This window comes from Haemorhous mexicanus, chromosome 22 (assembly GCF_027477595.1).
Source record: "Haemorhous mexicanus isolate bHaeMex1 chromosome 22, bHaeMex1.pri, whole genome shotgun sequence".
Lineage (NCBI taxonomy): Eukaryota > Metazoa > Chordata > Aves > Passeriformes > Fringillidae > Haemorhous > Haemorhous mexicanus.
In genome coordinates this window covers 11,237,578-11,261,808 of record NC_082362.1, presented here as the reverse complement: position 1 = coordinate 11,261,808, position 24,231 = coordinate 11,237,578, and the positions used below count along the sequence as shown (strand labels likewise).

At 50.7% G+C, this 24,231-nt stretch overlaps 1 protein-coding gene across 2 annotated transcripts in view; it reads left to right on the top strand.

Moving 5' to 3' along the window:
• CLUH (clustered mitochondria homolog) overlaps positions 1 to 23,777 on the top strand; it is a 32,583-nt gene extending 8,806 nt beyond the window's left edge. For both annotated transcript variants that reach the window (XM_059865872.1, XM_059865871.1), the window contains exons 2-26: positions 2,210 to 2,406; positions 3,933 to 4,104; positions 4,265 to 4,408; positions 4,617 to 4,744; positions 5,373 to 5,527; positions 6,333 to 6,458; positions 7,319 to 7,466; positions 8,170 to 8,262; positions 8,494 to 9,188; positions 9,713 to 9,930; positions 10,497 to 10,601; positions 11,351 to 11,451; positions 12,828 to 12,980; positions 13,589 to 13,651; positions 14,314 to 14,558; positions 15,343 to 15,427; positions 15,908 to 16,061; positions 16,390 to 16,529; positions 16,640 to 16,720; positions 17,304 to 17,429; positions 17,910 to 18,031; positions 19,255 to 19,348; positions 20,128 to 20,262; positions 21,269 to 21,342; positions 21,910 to 23,777. In XM_059865872.1, coding sequence (XP_059721855.1) covers positions 2,210 to 2,406; positions 3,933 to 4,104; positions 4,265 to 4,408; positions 4,617 to 4,744; positions 5,373 to 5,527; positions 6,333 to 6,458; positions 7,319 to 7,466; positions 8,170 to 8,262; positions 8,494 to 9,188; positions 9,713 to 9,930; positions 10,497 to 10,601; positions 11,351 to 11,451; positions 12,828 to 12,980; positions 13,589 to 13,651; positions 14,314 to 14,558; positions 15,343 to 15,427; positions 15,908 to 16,061; positions 16,390 to 16,529; positions 16,640 to 16,720; positions 17,304 to 17,429; positions 17,910 to 18,031; positions 19,255 to 19,348; positions 20,128 to 20,262; positions 21,269 to 21,342; positions 21,910 to 22,078 — 3,923 coding nt within the window. In that variant the 3' untranslated portion in view covers positions 22,079 to 23,777. The remainder of the gene's footprint in view (positions 1 to 2,209; positions 2,407 to 3,932; positions 4,105 to 4,264; positions 4,409 to 4,616; positions 4,745 to 5,372; positions 5,528 to 6,332; positions 6,459 to 7,318; positions 7,467 to 8,169; positions 8,263 to 8,493; positions 9,189 to 9,712; positions 9,931 to 10,496; positions 10,602 to 11,350; positions 11,452 to 12,827; positions 12,981 to 13,588; positions 13,652 to 14,313; positions 14,559 to 15,342; positions 15,428 to 15,907; positions 16,062 to 16,389; positions 16,530 to 16,639; positions 16,721 to 17,303; positions 17,430 to 17,909; positions 18,032 to 19,254; positions 19,349 to 20,127; positions 20,263 to 21,268; positions 21,343 to 21,909) is intronic.
• Positions 23,778 to 24,231: the final 454 nt, after the last annotated feature.

Here is a 24,231-nt window from a genome sequence, read left to right as displayed (position 1 = left end):
TTTGGGGATCTTACACCACTGAGCAGTGAAAAGCAGAAGTGTGGTTCTGGCTGGTGACTTTCCCTAGCTGTGTTCAGATTTTCCTGTCTCACTTGGCTTGCTGCTGAAGGTGTTTGCTGTTCTCCAGACTGGTGTGTGCATGGGTTGCAGTACCAGCCTTCCTTTCAGCCAAATTCTGTCTCCTTTCTGGCTACCACAGCAGGAACAGAAGTTGAGTGATCCTGCCCTGCTTGGGTGGGCAGGGGCTGGGCCAGGCCTGGCAGGTCATCCTGTCTGCAGTACCAGTAGCCCCAGGTGTAGCATTTCCCTGGTGATTTGTCTGCACTCCCTCCAGATCCCCATGTGTTCAGGCAGCCCAGGAGTATGGCTGTGCTGGCTGCAGGGTGTGATGAGGGGCTCTCCCCAGCCCTTTGGGCATGGTGTGGTTTTTCTGAAACCACATCTCTTGAGGCACTCTGGCATGGAGCTTTTCTTCCTCCTTTCTAGCATGACGGCAGTTTGCTGGAGCCAGAGCCAGGCCTCTCATCTGACTTGCCCATGGCTTCATCTGTCAAAGAAATGAGCAGCGAGTGCTGGGGACATACGCACAGTGACAGGGAACATGAGCATCAGCTGTTGAGCTGCTGAAGACAGCTAAGGCTGCGTGAGGTAGCTCTGCTACCTGCTGCATTTCAGAATGGGTCTGCTCTCATTACGTTTTTGCCCTTTCACTGTGTCCTAAGTCAGCCCTGACAGTCTTCTTTGAGGGTTTGCCGTTGGCAGTTGTTGTCTGAGGCAGGGACGTGACCCTCCAGGGGTGCTTTTGCAGGGCTTGTTGCTGCAGCCTCATGTGCTCCAGAGGTGTGCAGGGGGATATGGTGTTGCCATCCCTTTTTGCTTTATTGTGAAGGCTGGATGACTTCTCTGGGCTGCAGGAGCAGTTGGGGCTGATGGAGAAGAACTGGCTGTGACAGCTGTAGGTCCTCAAGCCACAGCACCAGTCTATGAGGTGAGGGAGGCTGAGCTGTCATTTCCCCTGGAGTGGGGATTGCTGGGAGGTGAGGATGAGGAGAGACACCTGCCAGATGGAGCTGGCTGCAGCCTCGATGCATTAGCCTGGCTTGCAGCTGTGCTGACCCTGTGCAGCCTTTCAGAAAGGCTGTTTCTGCTGCCTGGGAAGGCACCTCACCTGCTCCATCTGTGCTGCCTGCAAGGGGGTGCCTGAGAGCACCAAGCTGGCGCTGCTGCATGTGACCTTGGGGTGCAGCTGAGTGTGCTGGGCCAGCCTGCTGGGAGCACAGCCTGAGGGACATGATGCCAGCTGTTCTCTAGCACCCACTGCCCTGGATGTGCGGGCAGGGGTGGCGCCCTTGGGGCACCAGCCTGGCACACTGGGGGCAAGGGGTGCTCTGCCATCTCCCAGAGTTGCTATCAGCAGCTCTCTCTACTCTTCCAACTTCTCCTGGCAGCCCCTTAGTCCTCTTTAGTGTGGTCCCCAGCCTGGTTCCTCTAGGAGACTGGCAGCTTCCTAGATCTTATCAGATCTCTGACTCTATCCAGCTCATTGGAAAAGAAAACAAACCATTGCAGAGCTGTGAGGTGAGTGCAGAGAGCTCCCCAGCCCTGTGATGCATCTGTCTAACGAGCGCTTAAAATGTCGTCACCATTTTCTTGGATAAAAGTGCTTAGGCTTAGCCTCGCCCTGGCACCATGGGATCTCTGCGAAGTATTTTGGAAATGCAGAGGGTGGCCAAAGGCGGGCAGGGCCGTGGGAGCTGTTGTGTGCCTGTGGAGTAACCGGGCTGCCACGTGAGCGCAGTGGTGCCGGGCAGCCGCTGGCCTCCCTCTCCCTCTGCTCTCTAACGTGTTGGTGCAGAGGTTACAGCTGCCTCCAGGCCACAAAGCACCACACACCCTTTTTTTTTTTAATTAAGAGGCTTCTTAAGACAGCTTAGTGTGGTGCACACTGACCCATCCTTCCTGCTCTCCTTCCCTCCCCTCTCTGCTCATGGTTTGTGGAAGATGCAAACACCGCAGGCAAGTGAGAGCACCTTAATTATGCTGTGAGGAAAGGGAGGGAAGGGCTTGGCACACCTCTGTCTAGTAAACAGCAAGTGCAGAATAAAACCCTGCCTTTTAGCCCCTGATTAGCTCGGGCTTTGCAGTGTCCAAGCCAGTCTCTGCAGCCCATTGGAGAGGACCTTGTCTAAACCCCTCTGTCCTTGCCCAGAGCACCCGTCCGGCGTGGCACTGATGAATGGCAGCGGCCCGCATGACAGCCTCAAGGGTGAGAAGGATGCCAAGCAGAATGGCCACGAGGAGGCTGACCCGGGAGAAGATGGGAACGACCAGGAGGTCATCGTCATACAGGACACGGGATTTACTGTCAAGATCTGTGCACCAGGGATAGAGCCCTTTTCCCTGCAGGTATCTGCCCTTGCCAGCTGGGGAAGGGAACAGAGGTGGTGGGGAGTATTTGAGCCAGATCCTTTTAGCCAGGCAGGCAGGGAAGGAGGCAGTGCCTGGGAAGGCCCCAGTTAACCCTCACAGTCTGGGCAGGACCTTCAGGCTGCTCTCAGCTCCCTGACCTCTCTATCTTCTGACCAGGACTAGGTGGGGAAGGAGGCAGCAAAGGATGGAGGGTGCAGGAGACTGCCTGGCCAGTGCCTTGAGAGAAATGAAGGAAGAAGAGACGTGAGCAAGAGGCTGCTTAGCCCAGGCCTGCCTGGGCATTGCAAGGGCAGGGAGGGTGTTTCATTCTGGATCCCAGGTGTGGAGCAAGGGGAAGGACAACTCATTGTGGTGTAGCTCTTTGTCTGTCACAAAGGGGCTTGGCTGTGGAGCTGAGCACAGGGAAAATGGCCTTCCCACTTCCGGGCTGTTCTAAAGCAGTGTTGTGAAAACGGGATTTCTGGGCCTGACTGAGGAGGGGAAAATCCCTTGCTTGCTCAGCAGTTATGACATGATGCTCCTTCAGGCCAGCCTGGGTTTGGTACAGTGACAGGTGCTAACACAGCTCAGGGAGCTCAAGCCTGAAGACCAGGGGAATGATGCCGTTCCCACTTCCCTCTGCATGGAGAGCTCTGCCTCATGTCATGTGGACAGTGATGTGCTGCCAGGCCAGGATGGGCTCTGATGGCCTGGTTCATAGTCCCATTTAGCTTTATACTTCACCAAAAACTATCTGAATGAAGTATCTCTTAATTTTGGGGAGAGGCATCTGGAATCAAAACCCACTGGGAAGTTCTTATCTCCTCAAGACTGGCAGAAAGTGCAGCAAAATCCCATCCCCTGTGGAAATAGCTGCGTCTCAGACTGGCTTTTTGTCTCCTTTAAATCCCCCTGGCTGTTAGTTTTAATAGGCTAATAATAGCAGGCCACGTTGTTTACAGCAGCTTATGTAAACTACCCTGAGTCCTCTGGGTTTTCCAGCAGTGTTGGTGGTGCTGGAGCAGAGCAGGGAGGTGGGGGAGCAGCCCTGGTGCTCAGGGTGGGTCTGGCCTCCCCTGAGCCGTGTGGAGGTGTGGCACTGGCGCAGGCACACCACGCATGGGGAGGAGGAGCTGGGCTGTTTTCCATGTGCAGCATTCAAGGTCTCACCACTAATCTGGTGTGAACAGATAAGGGAAGAACCCCACTTCCCCCACCACCTTCTATTCCTTCAGTGCCCTCTGTCACCTCTGTCCCATGCCAAGTGCTTGGTGCAGTGCCTGGCTGTTACGTCTCTGGGTGCCAAGCCCCGTGGGTGGAACTCGGGTGGCTGACCGGCCAGAGATGACACTGCCCTCCCAGCAGGAGCAGAAGTGACCTTCCTGGGAGGGGAGGTAGAATCTGCCTTTCCAAGCCTGGAGGGAGAGGTCCGAGAGGTTTTTGATACTGCAGCTGAGGGGCAAAGTTTAGCAAGAGCATGTGGGAGGGTAAACAATAATTGTCTGTGTTCTTACCTTCTTAAGGTTTCTCCTCAAGAGATGGTGCAAGAAATCCATCAGGTTTTGATGGACCGGGAGGATACCTGCCATAGGACCTGCTTCTCCCTGCAGCTGGATGGCAACGTCCTGGATAACTTTGCTGAGCTGAAGACAATTGAAGGACTGCAGGAGGGTTCACTGCTGAAAGTGGTGGAAGGCAAGTCCCTTCAGACTTGGGAAGGGCATGAGTGAGGGTTTTCTTAGGGAGTGATTTTGGCCACCTGTCAGCTCCTTCCTCTGGTTCCATTTTGAGATCTGTGTGCCAAAGGAGTAAGCAACTGTCTAATTCTGGTTTCTTTCCTCACTTTGGTCATCAGAGCCATACACAGTGCGAGAAGCCAGGATACACGTGCGCCACATTCGGGACCTTCTCAAGAGTCTTGACCCATCAGATGCTTTCAATGGCGTGGACTGTAACTCATTGTCCTTCCTGAGTGTCTTCACTGAAGGAGACCTGGGAGGTATGGGTCACAAAGACTTCTCTGGTGTGGTCAGTGATTTCATTCCCTGACTCCTTGCTTAGTTAAACACACAGTAACAATCAGCTCTCCTGTGTCATTCAGGAGTGCAGAGAATACTTGGAGTACTTCTGCATCCCTCTTTGAATGATGACTGGGGGAGGGAATGCTGCACTTTTCAGAACTGACTTTATGTCTCTGTCCATTCTAGACAGTGGAAAACGGAAGAAGAAAGGTACCGAAATGGAACAAATTGACTGCACCCCTCCTGAACATATCCTGCCAGGTAGCAAAGAGAGGCCCCTGTGTGCCCTTCAGCCCCAGAACAGAGACTGGAAGGTAGAGTTCTCCTGTGTCAAACAGCTGCTGGCATATTCCTCACAGCAAACTGGTGGTCAGGGATTAAAAGCTGAGCTGAAGTGGACTTTGGGATTTGCTCTGCTTGGTGCTTAACAAGAGCTGGGATAGCACTGCTTAGCCAAAAGAATAAAGTCCAGGAGCTGGTGTGCAAAACACTGGATATGGAGTCTGGACATCTGCAGAGTGTGGAAGGGCCAGGCTTGCTGGGATGGGTGGCAAAGAAGGGGAAGCAGCATTCCTCTGCAAAGTCCTGGAGACAGGATCTGCAGGTCACTACAGATTGCCCTTAGCTTTCCCATGCCCTCCCACTCAGATTCTGGCTTAGAAGCTGCCATTTGAAAACAAGTACAGCAAGAAATCCATACCCTGTGCAGCCCAAAGGCCCAGGGTGTCTGCTTTCACCCATGTCTCGTGGTGTGAAAGGCAAACTAGTGGACTGCAGAGGGCTCAGGAACTGTGCTCGGGAGACCAGGTGTGTTTGTAAGCTCTGTTTCTGCAATCGAGCAAGGGCAGCAGGTAAAAGGGATCTGGCATGTACATTAGTGACTCTAACTCGAAGAAATGAATTCCTGCTGACAGGAGTTGCTTGTGTTGTGTTCTGCTGTAGCCTTTGCAGTGCCTAAAGGTATTGACGATGAGTGGCTGGAACCCTCCGCCCGGTAACCGCAAGATGCACGGGGACCTCATGTACCTGTACGTCATCACCGTGGAGGATCGGCACGTCAGCATCACTGCCTCCACTCGGGGATTCTACTTGAATCAGTGAGTAACTGAGATTCTTCCTGTCCTGCCCTGCAGCAGCCAACTGGAAAACAACTCATAAACAAACAGTTGTGGCTTTTTTTTTTTTTTTCTTTTTTTTTCCCCTGTGGCAGAAACAGCCTATTTTAATTCACTGCTCACATGGGTTTGTGGGAGTTGCTGTACTGGATTGGGCTGTTCAGTTATGCCTGGTACCACTTCTCCACAGTGGCTAAATGCCTGGTGCTTTAGGGAAAGCTTAAACATCCCATAATGTCATCAGCTATTTAGAGCATTTTGAGTTGGGAGGAAATTCCTCCCTGACTATTGCAACTATCTCATTTTGCCCTGAAGCAAAAGCACAGCCTGTCAGAACTCCTTGAGCTGGGTGCAGATTTGACTAAAAATAATTTCTTTTTTTGTTTTTTTTAATAGTAACTGTGAGAGGCTGTTGTGGCTATGCCTGTTGGAGCGGCTGTGCTGAGGGGTTTCTCTGTTAAGCAAAGGCACCTTTGGTGTATTTGGGAAGTCCTGTGAAATCAGTCCTTCCCAGCTGTCAAAATAGAAGCCTCTCTTGATCCTGGGGATGGCTGAAAAAAGTCTAAATTAAAAAACCATCAGGCCCAGGTACAGGGTTACTGGGGAGACGGGGTAAGGTCCTTGCTGCCCATCTGCCTCTTTGCCCCATGGTCTCTGTCCCACAGGCAAGGCCTTTGAGACTGTGCATGTCTGAAGAGCTCTCAGTCATGTTCCACATTCCTAGGGTGTGGAAAGTTTCAGGTATGACAATGGCTTTTGACTGTTTCTTTTTTTTTTTCTCTTGCAGGTCTACTGCATACAACTTCAATCCCAAACCTGCAAACCCTAGTTTTCTCAGTCATTCCTTGGTGGAACTACTTAACCAGATCAGCCCTACCTTCAAAAAAAATTTCTCTGCTCTGCAGAAAAAACGGTAGCAGTGCTTCTTCCTCTCTAGTTCCTTGAGCAGCCCAGTGTGAGGTTGGGGAGGCTCAGCTGGTTCTGGGGAGCTGGATGCCACTGGTGCAGGGATTGCAGTGTCTGCTTCTCTGAGCTCGTGTAGTGGTGGTGGTTGAGTCATGCAGTGGAAGATGCAGGGACCACAGAGAACCTGACTGAACAACAGAGCAGCACCCTGAGGATCTCCCTGATCCACAGAAGAGACTGAGGCATAAATATCAGTGAAATAACACAAGAGGGCTTTGTGTAGGCTTACAGTGGCGAGAGGTTGGTTATTTTAAACATGTCTGTGCATGTTAATATTCTGTAATTTCCTCTAGCTCCTATAATAATAACACAACAATAAGGCATTGTTTGATTCTCCCGTCCTTGCTGCAGGGACCATTTATTCTGCTCCAGGACAGTGGGTCCTGTGCAAAAGCCTGTCATTCTTCAGAGTCACTTAATGAACTACCTCGGCTCAGCAGGGTGTGGATTGATAGGCACATTGTGTGGCTTTTGGGAGCACTGCTCCTGCTTCATTAAGGAGTTAAAAGTGGCTCTAGATGAGGGCTGAAATTAGCAGTGGCCTCCAGCCACCACTGTGACTATCTGGCCATTTAAAAATGGGTGTAGTGTATTGCTTCTTGGGCCAGAAGTAGCTACAGATGAGCCCCCAGCCCCTGCTGAGAGCAGACAGATTACACGAGAGACCTTTGGCAGTGCTTGGGTTTCCACTGCGTGCCGCTGTTACAACGTGACCTGTAGGGACCAGTGTGAAAGCACAGGGAAAATTCTCTTGGAATAGAAAGGATTCTTCCTTTATAAATGTTATTGTTGTTTCTCCCAACCTAGGGTTCAGAGACACCCCTTTGAGAGGATAGCCACTCCTTTCCAAGTGTACAGCTGGACGGCCCCGCAAGCAGAGCATGCCATGGACTGTGTCCGGGCAGAGGATGCCTACACCTCCAGGCTGGGCTACGAGGAGCACATACCTGGACAGGTACTGGTCTTGCTTTGCCTGATGACACTGGCAAGAGTTTTGCTGCCAGCTGTGCCAGGAACAAGTTAACTTCCAAAAAGTAACCCTGTTATTTGTAGGAGGGTTTTGGTCATCAAAGGAAAACTTGCAGGAGTCCTTGTTCTTCACAGGGCCCTTGGCTACAGGGGCTGTGCTGCTCAGGCTGCAGCTCCATGAGCACAGAAGTGACTGAGAGGAGCAGCTTCTGCTCGGGTGCTTATAAATTCTATGTCCCTTCTCTGAAGAGTGCCACTGTACAGGAGGCAGACCACTCCCTCATGCCAGTCCAGCCTGGAGTGGCTGAGCAGGCTGCTCCAAATGCTTCAGCTGCAGCTTTCTAGCACAAAGTGGTGCAGGGCAGCAATGGCCAACTGTGGGCAGCACGTGCCTGCAGTGTGCCCACAGCACTGGCTAATGACACCTGCATCATGCTGCCCCTTCAGTGCCCCTGCACTGGCTGGGCTGATGCGAGATCTGTACCAAACTGCTGTTGAGTAAAGTTCCACTCTCGAGGTGTGTTCATTCCTGCTGCTAAGTCACTTCCTCTGAGCCCCACAGCAGCCTGAATTCTTGCCCCTTCCTCTCCCTTCTCTCCCAAAATGCCTTGTGAAGCAGGAATGCTGCCTTGCCAGCCCCTTCCCACACAATGCATTGCATCCCACAAGGCTTTCCCTCCCTCTTTCAGACCAGAGACTGGAATGAGGAGCTGCAGACCACACGGGAGCTTCCACGCAAGAACCTGCCTGAGAGGCTGCTGAGAGAACGAGCCATTTTCAAGGTAACTTGGGGACATGCAGGCAGCTCCTCACACAGCCCCTTCTTTGCTGCCTGTGTTCTGGCTCCTGGGACCTGTACTGAAGCCACTAGGCAGGCTCACAGCAGTAAAAGCCAGTGACCTGCCTGCCTGCTGAAAGGCTCTTGGAAGGAGAGGAGCAAAGGAAAAATTTGCAGGGAGCTTTGAGAGCATGGGAGGCCATCCTGACCCTGCTTTCTCTCCATGTGCCTCCAGGTTCACAGTGACTTCACTGCAGCAGCAACACGAGGTGCTATGGCTGTCATTGATGGCAATGTCATGGCCATCAACCCCAGCGAGGAGACCAAGATGCAGATGTTCATCTGGAACAACATTTTCTTCAGCCTGGGCTTTGACGTCCGTGACCACTACAAGGACTTTGGTGGAGACGTTGCTGCTTACGTGGCTCCTACCAATGATCTCAATGGTGTGCGGACCTACAATGCTGTGGATGTGGAAGGGCTGTACACGCTGGGGACTGTCGTGGTGGATTACAGAGGTTACAGGGTGACAGCTCAGTCTATTATCCCTGGCATCTTGGAGCGGGAGCAGGAACAGAGTGTCATCTATGGGTCAATAGACTTTGGCAAGACAGTTGTGTCACACCCCAAGTACCTGGAGCTGCTGGAGAAGACCAGCAGGCCGCTGAAGATCCAGAAGCACAAAGTTCTCAACGACAAGAATGAGGAGGTGGAGCTGTGCTCCTCAGTAGAGTGCAAAGGCATTATTGGCAACGATGGGCGTCACTACATCCTGGACCTGCTACGCACTTTCCCTCCAGATCTAAACTTCCTGCCTGTTGAAGGGGAGGAGATGCCAGAGGAATGTAAGAAAATGGGGTTCCCCAAGCAGCACAGACACAAGCTTTGCTGTCTCCGCCAAGAGCTTGTTGATGCCTTTGTAGAACACAGGTGAGCAGAGCTCCCCCCGTCCTCTACCTGTATCTGGTCATGGTTTAAGTCAGGACCTTGCTGCACTGTCCTGGGAACATCCCAGCGGAGCTCCCAGAAGTGAGCAGCTAATTGCCCTGTTGCTTGGCTGTGTTAATGCAGTTACAGGAACTTAATTAACAAGAGGTGAAAACAGTAGGGATTTGGACAGGGAGCCAGGGAAAGAGATAGTTTGGGTTTTAGTGTCCAGATCTATTATTGTTAATTCCTGTCCAAGCATCTAGAAGTTCTTTCCCTGCAGGTGTCCCTTCCACTTGATGGCTAGGGAACAGGAAAGATTTAAGGCTTTCCCAATGTCCTGAAAGTTATGTTTGTTTCTAGAGGCTGGAAAAAATCCTGTGGGCACTGCTGCAGGTGTGTTTGTGGTGGGATGTTTGGGTCACTTGGTGCTGGCGAGGCAGGGGAGCTCAGGGAGTGGGACATGTTCCAGACATGTGGTGCTCTGGGATTCTGCTGTGTTGAACTGCCCTTTCCCTTTGCTGCAGGTATCTCTTATTCATGAAGCTGGCTGCACTGCAGCTGATGCAGCAGAAAGCCAACAAGCAGGAGAGCTCAGCTGCGCTGGAAAATGGTGCCTCTGCAGAGAATGGCTCTGCAGACAGCGAGAGGCCTGAGTCAGAGGATGGGAAAATAGACGACAGCGTGACTGGGCTTGATCAGGTGAAGGAGCTCGCGGAGACCATCGCGTCTGACGATGGAACAGGTATTTCATCCTCAGCACCAGTCCCTGGTGGGCTGGCACTGGTGGGAGCTGCGCCAGGCTGGGGGTAGTTGGGGTGACTGATGGTGGTTGAGCAGGACAAGCACTGGCTGCCTGTCAGTGTTGCCTGGCCTCTTTGTTAGAGCTGCTCACACCCTGACCAATGACTCGCCCCTGCAGGCAGGAGGACTGAGGCGTCTGAACCCAGCAAGGCCACCAGCCCCTCCACTCTTCCCTGGGAGCAAGAGCCCGGCCTGGCCTGTGGAGTGCAGGGGAGGGCTGGGACCAGGCAGGAGGCCAGCAGTGCACAGGCACCTTTGGGAACCCTAGGCTAGGATTTCTGAGTGCACGTGCTTGGAGGTGGAGATATCCATGGGGTTTTTGGGTTATCTTATGTGCTCTTATCCAGACTTTGCAGCCATTCTCCTTTGCAATCAATTGTTTTTATAATGGATTTCTTCAGAATGTGCCATCTTTGCTGTTTTTAGTAACAAAACTTAATTTATTAGCTAGGTCTGTCATTTCCTGAACTCCACATTCATTTTATTCTGTTTTTCTTCCTGCTCCAGTGGATCCCAAAAGCAGAGAAGTGATTCGGAATGCTTGCAAGGCTGTAGGCTCCATCAGTGACACATCATTTGATATTCGGTTTAACCCAGATATTTTCTCACCAGGTACGTGTACCCAGAGCTGGGACCAGCCCTTCAGAGGCTGGCTGTGCCCAGCCAGCTGCAGCAAGCACTGTGCTGCAGCCAAGACTTGCTGGTTCTGTTTGGCTGGGCAGGGTGCAGGGCCCTCTGTGAAGCACAGAGATGCAGAAGAGAGGAAGCAGCAATGGATTGCAGTGCTGGAGCTGCCAAGGGCAGCCAAGGGGAACGTCTCCCGCCCCCGGGGGAGCGCTGTGGGTTGCTGCCAAGAATCCTCCTGTGATTCTCCAGCATCCCAGCTGTGAGACCACGTGAAAAGGAGCAGAGGGAGGGAAAAAATCAAATTTGATCCGCATGTAGTAGTTTACACAAAAAATAACACTTGTAGTTGAACGACTGATGTTGGGACCTCAGTGAAGGGCTGGGTTTGTTTTAGTAACATTTCAGTGAGCAGTCACAGTGCCCTTTCACATGCACACATCAGGCACAGGCATGAATTTCCATTACTTAGAGCCATATTTTTTACTGGGAAATTGAGAAGCTCCCAGAGTGTTTCTTGGATAGAATACTGGGGCAATGTGCAGGCACATGGCAGGAGAATGGCCAAACCATTGAGTCTGAGCAGCCCAGCCACTGCCTGAACACAGCAGCCAGTGCTCTTCCCATCAAAACATTTATAGTTTGAGATAAGTTTTTGAAGCATCCAGTATTCCAGGGAGACAGCTACGTTTCTGTGAGTTGCTGTGGTTGATGTTTTTTCTCTTTTCCTCTCCCAGGTGTTCGCTTCCCGGAGTCGAGCAAAGAGGAGGTGCAGGATCAGAAGCAGCTGCTGAAGGATGCTGCTGCATTCCTGCTGTCCTGCCAGATCCCAGGCTTGGTAAGGAACCCAGAGCCAGTAGTGAGGCTGCCCTCAGAACTTGTCTGCTCTGAGCAAGCAGTGGCCCTGGTGACCTCTGGGACAGCAGCTTTACCTGAGCAGCTGCAGGCTCTGGCACTGCTGGGGGACAACGCCATGAGCATTGTGTGCAAGGCACGAGGGGTTTTCCTTTTCCCATCTTACATCGTGGCACAATTTTCTCACCTAAATCCAACAAAAAATTTTTGGCACTGGTAATTAAAGCTATTGCTAAGAGTTTGGGACAATAGACACCACATAAGCCATCCTCCCTAGCCCTGGGCATCCTTCACAGCTTATTGTTTTAGCTGACCCTGGCTGTGATTCAGTCAGTGACTAATAATTTGAAGTGACTGCTATTAGTTTTAACTAATAGCAGTCATTAAAAACTCCTTCTGTAAGTCTTAAGCATTTTGGATGTTACCCATGCTCCTGGCCACGTAAGAAATCCCAGTTTCTCCCTTCTTGGGATGCTTGCTGAATTGATGGCTAATGCAGCTGTCAGAGCAGGCACTGGAACTGGCAGGGCAGAACTCATGAGCTCTATTCCAAGAGGTCCAGGAGTTGTTGGTTTTGTCTTACAAGAGGGTTTTCCTTATTGGAAAGTTTCTTCTGAACTCTAAATCCACTAATTCTGTAGTCAGCACAGCCTTCAGAACCAGCTGTTCAGTCTTTATACAAAAAAGGAGGGGAGTGAGTCAGCAAAGGGCTTGGTGATTGTTGATACTCCAGTATATAAACCCAAAACACTGCACAGGCCTGTGTGAGAGCAGGTTGCAGACCAGCTGCTGTAGCAGGTAGTCCTGTGCATATCAGAGAGGAGCTAGTGTTACTCCGTGACGTGAATTAAACAACTGTTTATCAGCACTGCAGCACAATTTAACATGCAAGTGCCATTTGTCCTTATCAGCTATGTGTGCACAGCTCCACGTACTCTTTTAATTGGAAATGGCAATTAGTGACTGTGAGGCCCTTAAAGAAGGGTCAGCCTGCTAGTTGCACAGATGGGAGTTGTTTTGCCTCTGCCTCTGAGTGTAGTGCTGCTCCTTCCCTGATGAGACAGAGGAGTGAAACTGGCCCCAGTGGCAAGGACCTGGCCCAGACTGGGCTGGCTACTGCAGGTGTCCCCGCTGCCTGTGTTACCATGGTGGTCCCTGGTGTTACAGCAGGTGTTACCCACCAAAAGAGTCTTGTTTGGGGTCAGTGCCTGCTTTCAGGGCAGCCCTCAGCCCCAGGTAAGGAGGTGTCTCCAGTGACACTGGGGAATGCCTGTCCTGCCTCCTGGTGTGGGTTTTTTGAATGGAAGTTCTTTCCTTCGTGTTTGTCCTCAGTAACCAAAGTCAGTATGTGCCCTGCAGGTGAAGGACTGCCTGGATCACACAGTGCTCCCGATGGATGGGGCAACCTTGGCTGAGGCCATGCACCAGAGGGGCATCAACATGCGTTACCTGGGCAAAGTGATCAACTTCATCACCAAGACTCCTGGCCATGCACAGCTGGATCACATCTTTGTAAGCATCAGGCTTAACATCAGACACTTCAAACCATTCTGGCATCATTTGTCCCAAGGAGATTCCCACTTGGCCAGTTGTTCTCTCTGTGTAAAAATAAACAGCTTCAAGAACGGGGGAGGAGGGAGGAGGACCTGTAAGTGGTGTCTGGGGAGGATTTTTTCCAAAGCCTTAATGGATTTCATAATGTTAGAACTGTGACTATCTTTTGGGGTAGAGAATTGCTTCAGGGATTCCCAAATGTAAAAGTGAGTAACACAGTTGGACTTTCAGCCTGCATTTTTTAAGCCTCTGAGACACATCTGGGCTTTGGATCAAACTCTGAAGTATTGTGAGCGTGGCTGCCCAGGAGCAGGCAGAGGCTGGGCTGTGGCAGCCCCTGAAGCACTGCTGGAGGTGTGCTGAGCTGCACCCGTGGCTTGTGGGCACAGAGGTGCCAGGGGCTCCTCACTGCCTTCAGGAGGGCTGTCAAATGCTTTTACAGTTCTGTGCTGCAGGGAGAATAGTGTATCTTCTGTGGATCTTGCTAAAAGACCATTTCAGAAGCCCAGTGTATTTTTTGATATTCTTGCCAATGCACTCAGTCTGTTCTTTATTCCTTTGGGTAGAAAATTGGAATCAGTGAATTGATCACTCGATCAGCCAAACACATCTTCAAGACGTACCTCCAGGTATGACCTGCAGTCTGACCTCTTGCCTCATATGTCCTCCCTAATGACTTTTTTCCACAAACAGAGCTGTTTGGGGTTCTCCTCTCATTAGGCAGTTCCTGGGGGTTGCATGGCAACAAGAAGTACAAGCTCATTAGCAGTGAAATAGGTACAGGCCTCTATGTAAGGGAAAACAAGCTCCCACTTGAAGAAAGCTTTCCCGGAGAGCAATCATTCATGCTTTTCCTCCCCAGATCCTCACTCATTATGTTGGAGGCTTTTAAAAGTGAAATCACAGCTTGTTTTCTTTGTAATACTTTTTCCTCTTAAACAGTGTTGCTTTTCCCCTACTAAGAAGCCTTTTTAATTGGCTCAACACTACACACAGCCTAGCAATACACCTGGCTTGGTTCCAGCGCCAAAACCTTCTTTGCACTCTCTGCTCTCTGCCCCAGGTAGCAGCCCCAATGTATGTGCCTACACTACATTTCTGTGTGTAGGCACACACTCAGTCCTAGGTCGCTGTAACTCTGTGCTAGTGCCACTTGTACATCCTGCCTTCCTGTCCCTCTCGTGGAAGGTGCCCTGTCTCGTGTAGGACCGGGTGTGTGTGAGGCTCGGGGTTGGAGCAGTGCTGTGGATGGCAGGTGTCTCTCCTGACTGACTCTGGTGTCTCCCTGTAGGGTGTGGAGCTGTCAGGTTTATCTGCTGCCATCAGCCACTTCCTCAACTGTTTTCTGAGCTCCTTCCCAAATCCCATTGCCCATCTTCCAGCTGATGAGCTGGTCTCCAAGAAGAAGAATAAGAAAAGGAAAAACAGGAACCTTGGCAATGCTGATAACACTGCGTGGGCAAGCATGACCCCTCAGGAGCTATGGAAGAATATTTGTTCAGAAGCAAAGAACTATTTTGATTTCAGTCTTGAATGGTAAGTGGAGCAGGTGACCCTGGCTTGTCCCTGGATTCACCAAACTTCTGTAGCTCTTGTTCATTAACAGGACCTCCCTTTTTTATTTGTTTGAATAAAATTTGTACCCTTGAGGGACTTACACAGATCTTTAATGGAAAAAAATTGGGCAAAGAGTAGGAAGGGGGAAATGAGACTTTGAATCAGATGAAACCTATGATGCAAAGGCAGCCATGAAAAGCAGAGGAGGAAGGGAAACCTTTCCTAAGGTTTCAGAAGGGATCAGAAGGTGAGAAGCAGAAGTAGTATAGTCAGAAGATACTTGTCTATTTCAACAGTGATTTAGGCTGAAGGGAGCTTCTGCTCCAGAAAAAGGACAGCTGCTCCTGTACATGAGCAGAGATGGGGAATAAGGAAGGGGCACATTGTGAGTGCTAAACTGGAAGCACCAATGAAGTGGCCCAAGAGAAAAGCCATGGCTAGTTGGATAAACCAACTTTTGGCAGTTGGAAAGTGATCATCCCCTGATCATCCCCTCGTGACAGGGACTGCTCGCTCCTCACCAAGAGCTGAAGGTACTCTGCCCAAACACTGCAGTGGGCTTTGAGAACACACCTAGGATTTCTGTAAAAGCACTGCTGTGCTCTGTAGGCTTTCACAGACTGTGGGTGAACTCTGCAGTGTTAGTCCTTGGTTTGGGTTAGACCTGGCTGTACAGGGACCTGTGCCTCAGGTACCCACAATGGAGCAATGGCCTTGAGCAGAAACTCCCCTGAGAGCTGAAGCTTGTGTGTACTTTCTGCAGTGAGAATGCTGACCAAGCAGCTGAAGTGTATAATCTACAGAAAATCACCCTGCTCCGTGAAATCTCCCTCAAAACTGGAGTCCAGGTAAGATCCACATCCTTCCTCCCTTGTCATCATGATCTGTATTGAGGAACATGAAGAGTAAGTGCAATGTGTTTTGCAGGCACAGCATGAGCCCCAAAAGGTCTTTGTGGTGTTCTTGTTGGAATACAGGTTCCAGCTTTGAGAAACAGATTTCTGATCCAGTTTCCTCTTAGGGTAAACTGGCTGGCATGTCCCTTGGAAGAGCAGCTAGCCTCAAGCACTGCCTTCTCGCTCCTCTGTGGGCTGTGGGACAACAGCTGGATGAGCTCTCCTGTCACGGGTTTAGTGTTGTCACCGCGGTGCCATTTTGCCATGTGCAGGTCGTGGTGCACACCTACATCTGACCTTGGAGAGTTCTGTCCCAGGTCATGGTACAGCAAATGTTTTGACTGTGATTCCTCATTCAGAATTTTGCCCCTTTTCTTGCCAAGTGCCTATGGAAGTGGTAACTGTGCCCTCCACTCTTTTTGGTCCCTCCAGATCCTGCTGAAGGAGTACAACTTCGACAACAGGCACAAGCCCACTTTCACAGAAGAGGATATTCTTAACATCTTCCCTGTAGTGAAGCATGTAAACCCCAAAGCCTCCGATGCTTTCCACTTCTTCCAGAGCGGGCAAGCAAAAGTTCAGCAAGGTACAGACCCCATGTGCCTCTGCCTCTTGTGATGATCCCTGATAATGGGAAGAGCAGGGTATGTGGGGCATGGCTACCAGGACACTGTGCCAGCTCTGGTTTGGTAGAGAATCCTGGTGTCCAAGACCATCTGGAACACTCCTGCTATAAAGCCACCAGCAATGAGCAAGGGTGGGTCAGGGCAGTGATGCCCTGCCTCCAGGGCAGTGACCTGTGTCTGTGTATCCCATCACTGGTCTCACTTCCTGTCTCCAGCAGTGTCAGAGGTTCTTTTTTTTAATATATATATATATTTTTTTTTAAATATCTTTTATAACCTTCTTTTCAGGTTTCTTGAAGGAGGGCTGTGAGCTCATCAATGAAGCCTTAAACCTGTTCAACAATGTGTATGGTGCTATGCATGTAGAAATCTGTGCCTGCCTGAGGCTGCTAGCTCGGCTCAACTATATCATGGGAGATTACTCAGAGGTAAGCAGGGGCTCCGAGGGGATTTCCTCAGTGCTCTCGTTCCTTCCCCAAGCTTGCTCAGGCTCACAGCGTGGTGTGACCTGCCCTGGCTTCTGTTCTGTTCTGTTCAGGCCTTAAGCAATCAGCAGAAAGCGGTGCTAATGAGTGAGAGGGTCCTGGGCATTGAACACCCCAACACCATCCAAGAATATGTGAGTATGGGGGCTGGGGGAGCAGCAGCACCTCGGGGGTCTGGCTGCAGTCTGAGCCTTAGTTCATGTCTGCAGCTGGATAACAGTTGCATTTTCCTCTCTTCTGTAGCTTTCTTTCCAGAATTCTCCACTTCATCATCTTTTATGATCCTGCTGAAAAGCTGTGTGTCCCCTGCATGCTCACTATTTGTCCTGCTTAACCTAGGTTTCTAGTGTTTTTCTGCTGCATATTTATTTAGATATATTAATTCTCCTGGCTTTAGCCCTGGGCTTATGTCAAAAACAAAAAGAGGAAAGAATCCCCCCCAAAACACAGTCAGAATATGACATACATATGCAAATCAGGTTGGAAATATTCTGTGAGGGATATTAAGAGAAACTGAAATAAAACACACAGCTTCCTCCGTGCTGTGTCCTCAGGGACACCTCAGTGGGACTGTGCATCAGCCAGCAGGGTGGACTTTTCAAAGTGACTGATGTCCTTCAACCAGTGAGGAAGACTTCTTATTCATGTGCAGCTAAGGAAAGGTGTGGAGAGATTAGTTTCCTTTAGAGTAATGCTGGGTCCCTTCTCTTGTCCTAGATGCACCTGGCTCTGTACTGCTTTGCAAACAGCCAACTCTCGACAGCACTGAACCTGCTGTACCGTGCACGCTACCTCATGCTGTTGGTATTTGGGGAGGATCACCCAGAAATGGCACTCTTAGATGTAAGTAATTTGTTTAGGAGTCTTCAGGTTCCTAGTCTCTGAGAAACCTCTTGGCCTTTAAGATGCCCACATGATGGCTGTTAAAAACAAATATTTAGGCAGTGCTTTTCCTCCCTGGTTGTTGCTGGTTGGTGCCATTAGATGAAGGAAAAAACCTTTAGCTGGGAGGGTCAGCCTCTGTGCTGAGCTCTGCACTGGGATACTGCAGATGGTTTTGAGGCCCTGTAATCCTTAGGAAAACTCCTTTGTTTATGATGTTCTTGTTGTGCTGGCACAAACTGGAGAGTTTGTTACCTCCCTTGTGCCTGGATTGTTTGGGCCGTGGGGGAGGACGGTCCCTGTCATGTGTTACTGCTGCAGGGACTGGCCAGGGTCACAGCCCTTCTGGCAGTGACCCTCCTGTGGGGTCCCACTGTTCACAGAGCAGGAACTGCAGTGTCAATGTGTCTTTTCCAATGCCTGCTTGGCTTCTCTGTACAGAACAACATTGGCCTGGTGCTCCATGGGGTCATGGAGTATGACCTGTCCCTGCGGTTCCTGGAGAACGCCTTGGCCATCAGCTCCAAGTATCACGGCTCCAAGTCTTTGAAGGTTGCACTGAGGTGAGGCAGGGTGGGGTGTGGGCTGGGTCACTGCTGTCAGCGAGCACACTCACTGAGCACTCACATGGGAGGGTCTGGGCTTGAGAACTGCATATTCAGTCTTGTCCCAGAGCCAAGGTCATGGTGCAGTATCCAAGTTTGTTATTTCAAAAGTTGGAGATCTGTTCTTAAGTTAACTGGATCTGCTGGGATGCTACTTGCTCAAAAAAATCTGTCAGGATAAGCCTGGTCCCTGTGGACTCTCAACAGAAAATTGTATGTGGGAAGTAAAGGTTGGAGAGCCTGTAAGGGAATTACACTGGGAGCCAGGCACAGTATGTTAAATGCTCGTGTTTAATTGTTCCAGCCCTCAGGGAGGGATCTTTGAGAATCATTTTATGTGCTTTTGTCTTTTGCCATAAAATTCTGTATTTTAATAAAAACCCTGAGTGGCTTCTGTGTTCCCAAGGGACCTGGGACTGGTGACACCTGCAGGATCTGCTTCCAGTGCCCACTGCTGCAGTGCTGGATGCCCTCTGTCCTTCAGTGCAGAACTGATTCTCTTAGCCAGGCGTGGCCCACTCCCAGTTTTTGCTGCCACATTGCAGCCATCTGTTCTCCATCAGGCTGCAAATCAACCTGATTAAACACCTGCAAGAGCCTGCCTTGTTTTCCAGTGGCTGATGAATGTGCAGGCTCCCAGAGAGTCTTCAGCTGTCCCTCAGTGGCACTGGGATGCTTGGAGAGACCCATCTCCTCCCACAGAGAAACACTGCCAAACCCAGCAATTTCTTTTTCATTCCAGAAGCACCAAGGCCAACAGTCCAAGCCAAGTCAGCTCTCCCAGCTGGCAAGAGCCCAGGGGACTCAGGCCTGGCTCTGCCTGAGGGCTGAGGGCTGCAGCCTTCCTCTCCAGTTAATAAATCCAGCCCCAAGGTATTCCCATGGATGTGCCTCTCCCTTCAGTTCACTGTTGTGGTCTTCAGCTTTCCTGGATGCAGAACAAAAGATGCCCAGCTCAGTCTTTACCTCTTTAAGTCACTTCTCAACATTCCAGTTAAAATCCAACCTAATTAGTGTAGTATTTGAATCCTCAGCTGGGCTGGGAAGAGGTGCTGCATTCAGTCTGCTTTGACACTCGTGTTAAGACTTTCAGCCCAGACACTGATGGCACAGTCACGCCTGCTGCAGCACAGAAATGTTTCTTCTTCAGAGAAGTGACTCAGCCCTTTTCCTTCCCTCAGCCACCACTTGGTTGCCCGAGTGTACGAGAGCAAAGCAGAGTTCCGGTCGGCTCTGCAGCACGAGAAGGAAGGCTACACCATCTACAAGAACCAGGTGATGAGTGGCCCCACTGTGCGCTTGTGAACTGTCACTGCAGGGCCAGAGTTGAGCAGTTCCACTGCAATCCAGTGCCTGGCCTGGGCCTTGGGGAGGCCTTTCCTACAAACAGCTCTGAGCTGATGCCAGGGAGTCCTTGTAGGGCCAGGGCAGAATTGCTGCCCTGTGCAGTAACTGCCCACTGCTATGCCAGGAGTCTTTGCTCAGCTTCCTGCAAATGTGCCCGTGCTCTACCCATGGCTGTACAAGCACCTCTCTTGTGGCATGGCCCCACGTTCTGGTGGGGCTTGGAAAAAACTGGTCTCTCTTATGTTTTGTGCCACTAGTCTTTAAATACCAGCTCCAAACTGGTTTGGTAGTGAGCTCTCAGCCTGGCTGCTGCTCAGTGAAACTCCTGCCCCAGCCCGGGGCTGTCTGAGCACGTCTGTGGCTGCACGGGGTGACTCAGCTGAGCTGGCTGAGGGCACAGCCCAGTGTGGGGAATGCTGGAATACTGGTCCAGGTGGTGGGGTGCTGGGATGCTGCTCCTGGAAGAAGAGCCCAGTGCTGGGAATGCTGCTCACCCAGCAAATACTCTCCCACTTGATGAAAATGCGAAATGTTGATATGAAGGCTCCCAGAGGAACTGTTTTACTGGTTTTGGAATGCCAAGGCAGGTAAAATCCATTTGGCTGAGTTGCTGTAGGGATGCTAAGCTGGCAGCACCCGGGTGTGTTCCCTGGGTTGGGTCCTGCTCTCACTTGTGATGTTGAACCTTTTCTCCCGTTTCCCATCAGCTCGGTGAACACCATGAAAAGACCAAAGAGAGCTCCGAGTACTTGAAATACCTGACGCAGCAAGCGGTCGCTCTGCAGCGCACAATGAACGAGATCTACAAGAACGGCTCCAATGCCAACATCATGCCCCTGAAGGTAACCCAGAGCATGGGGATCATGCTGTGCCAGATGGAGATGTGTCCAGCTGCTCCCGAGGGACACGGACTGTCAGGAGGGAGCAGCAGTTGTCCCTTCCCAGGCAGGAGGCCTTGCGAGGGCAGTGGCTCAGACAGTGTGGTGTCACCTGTGTGGATGGAGCACAGCATTGCAGGGTGCCTGGGGAAGCAGCAGGGTACAGGGAGAGCTCCTGGGGTGAGAGCCTGGCACACCTGCACACAACCCTGCCCTGCTGCTGACTCACTGCCAGGCAGCAGGTTGCTCAACCCAGAAATACTTCAGTTTCCTCATCCTCAAAAATGCTGTCATCTTTTACCAGATGCTTTGTTCTCCTTCCAGGGATGTTGTGGTTGGGGAGGCTGGGCAGGGAGCGCAGAGGGGCTGTCAGGTTTACCTTACATGGAGCAGCAATGACAGGTCTTCCTGGGCCAAACCCAGCTGCTCCCACCTGCCTCCACACCTGGCAGAGTACCCAGCCTGAGCCATGGGCACTCTCCCTGCCAGGCTGTACTCCAGCAGATTGGGAAAGAAGGTTCCAGCTGCAGGGAGGACAGAGTGGGACAATGCTCTATGTGTGGGTGTTCTCCCAGTGGAGAACTGGCAACAGACCTGAGGAGTGCATGGCAGTGAAGGGAGAACAAGGACCTTGAATCAAATTCCAGGGAACTGTGGCCAGTGGAGAGGCTCAAACCCATGAAAACAGCACTAAAGGGTTTACCCTTGTTAAAATACTTCAAGGAGGCTAGGAAACCCAACACATTTTGGAACTGGCACTGTGATGCATTTAACTGAAGTCCTGCAAGGTTCAGCAGGAGCTCCCTGTGGGGACTGGTGGGAAGCTCTAGATGGTGCTTTGCAGCTTACGGATATACAGAGGTGGATAATGTGTAAACAATGCTGTTTTCTCAGTCATTGGTAAAGAGACATGCTTAGCACTTCAGAGTCCTCTCTAGGTTCTTAAAACTTCTTTTCCCTTGTGATGTAGTTCACAGCTCCCAGTATGGCCAGTGTCCTGGAGCAGCTGAACATTATCAATGGAATTCTCTTCATTCCACTAAGGTACAGTGATTCTTCTGGGTTTATGCCTTTAGAAATCAAGTCTGTATTATCTTAGTTCACAAGAGAGCACAAACCAGCTCCCCAGGATTTGTTTGTGTTAGCCAAGATCCCAATTCAGGCCTTGATTAGCATTTTCAAGACCTCTGCAAGCAGTAGGACTATTAGATTATTTTATTATTATTATTATTGTTATTATGAACTGTCTTTTATACTTCTCGTTGAAAATTTGATTGGGATGATGGTGGAAATAGATGACCTGAGCCAAGACCATTGTTCTAAGGCTGCAAATAATCATTGGTGGTAAAAATGCAGTATCAGCAGCAGGAGGCTGCCTGGCCAGCAGCGAGATGACCCCCCTGCTCTGCCCCAGCCCCACTGAGAGAGCAAATCCTGGTGCCCCTTTGTTCAAACCCAGCCAGCAAACTGGGCCCTGGCTGTGCTCAGGCATGGCTGAGCTGTGGGGGAGGGAGGTGCAAGCAGTGTTCCCCCACTGAACAAGGCCTTGTCCTACTTCACTATTCCCACAGCCAGTCTAATGTCTGCTCCCCTTCCTGATTTCCCCTTCAGCCAAAAAGACTTGGAGAACCTTAAAGCTGAGGTACAGCGACGTCAGCAGCTCCAGGAAAGCATGAAAAGTGGGGAACAGCTGGAAGCAGAGGAGAAAGCTGTGGAGGAGAAGGAGGCTGAGCCGAGCATGCCTTCTGCTGCCATCCCCTTAACACAGAGCTCTGCTTAACGTGTACCTCGCTTTAAAAAAAAAAGTTTAAACCACCCTTTTCTGAATCTGGCCCAGGGCCTTAGCTGCCCTCGGAGCAGCTCCTCCTTTTTGACAATGTTATTGCACTGGTACAATTAATACACAATGCAAAGAACTAATCTGAGCAATGTAATCTGTCTGCCCAAGCTTGTGTCTGCCACGCGAGGGGAAGTGGCCGGAGGCAGCACAGACCCGTCCTGGCGCGCGGGGCCCTCCTGCCGTGTGTGTGTCCGTGTCGTGTGTGTGCGCAGCAGTTACTTCTACTTTGTACATATGAATTCCAAATGAACTGTCTGGAGGAATGTAACATTTCTCAGGTCATTTTTATGTTGACTAAGGACACTGCTTTGCTAAACCAGTAAAGAACCAGCCCCATCACTGCTCCACGTTCTTGTAAAACGTGGATTCCAAGCCAAAAGATTGATTTCCCCCAGTCACTATTCAAGCTTGGGCTGAGAACAGCCGTATTTGTGTCACTGAGATGACTGAAGCCTGTGACATGTGGAAGTGGGGGATGTACAGCATTTTCTACATCAGGATATAGCCATGGGATCCCTTTAACCATTTTTTTCTATGTTTGGTTGGCAGTTTGGCAATTCAGTGGGGTTTTGTAACATTCACATTCTAATTTTCAAGGTAAAGATATAGATAGATATATATATATAGATATATATATATTATATTCACCGTTCCACCTCTGCCTCTGCTTGCAGCTGAGTAACTTGGGATACTGTATCCAAAGAGTGAGGGCTTGATCTTTAAAAAAGCGCACAAACTTCATTGCAGTGGAAACCCCAGTGCCTCGGTGAGGTGGGAATGCAGCAAATGAGGGCTGAGCTAAGGGGAGTGAGGAGGGAATCACAGCCCTATTTAAGGGCAGGAGAGAGGGGAGGAAAATTCAGAAACAGACCTGGTATCATTTGCAACAGCAGCTGTTGACACAGAGCTGAGTGCCCTGAACCTGACAGAATCATAACCAGAAAGTACCAAGTTTTGGGTAAGGGGTTTAAATAAAACTGAAGTTCCCCCAGCACTGAAACCTCTGGCAAATACCTTTGCCTCTGGCATTTTTGCACACTGGTTTTGGGACTGGCGCTGGGAGCTGCCATTGCTGGCAATGGACGGTACTGAAGGGCAAGTGCCACTAAAGAAATCCTCCTGTCCCCTCCCCTCCCACACACGTCCTGTGGGGTTGTCACTGCCCTCAAGCAGGTAAGATGTGGCTGCTGCAGGCCCTGGGATGCCGACAGAGTTGAATGTCCCGTTTTCCAAGCAGATCAAGCTGTGGAAGAAGGGCGGGCTGGCCGCAGCCCCGCGCTGCCAGCGCCCAGCCTGTCCCTGCCTCGCGTTGTCTGTCCTGGATCGTGCCCCGTGCTAATGCGTGCTGCTGCTCTTACTGACCCGTGGAGCCAAGTGCTGTCCCTGTGCTCTGTACCCTCGGTTTCCTGTCTGACCCTACAGCTATCTGTAACTTGGGGCTGGGCGGGGGGGAAGGAGGGAGCAGCCTCTGAGGTGCTGGAGGCAACAAAGCAGAGTCTTCACTGCAAATGAATTTGCTCCTATTAGAAAAATTCTGAATTTCCTGGAAAGCAATCAATAAATAACTACAGTGCATCTTTCCTACAAGATTTTTCTTTTACTAGTGTCTTACAGTCCATTAAAAGCTTTTTAAACTCTTGCAGGTATTTTTTTGGTTTCTTTACTGTTTGGTGCAAAGTGTTGGTACCAGCACTGGAGCCACCACTCCTGTTCCTTTGACCAGGAGTGAGGGGGGAGAGAACAGGACCAGCTGACCCGGAGGCTTTAAAAGCTGTAAATCAGTACCAGAGCCACAACCCCAGCCCAGAAGGGGTAGGACCCACAACCGCTGCTGTTAGAATCCATTTGTGCTCAGGGAGATGAGTCACTTTGCCCTCTCATCCCAGGGGAGATGTGGGAGCAGGAACACAGCTTTGGGGATGTTCTATCCATGTGAAATGAAGCTGAAGAAGACAAGTCCTGGTTACTGAGGCTCCACACCTAAGCAGCTCCAAGGGCAATGCAGGCTGGTAAGTAACTGCATTTGCCAACATCTGTGTGTACCTCACTACCTCTTTTGGGTTCTGGGGGTTCTCATTACTCTGTTCACAGGT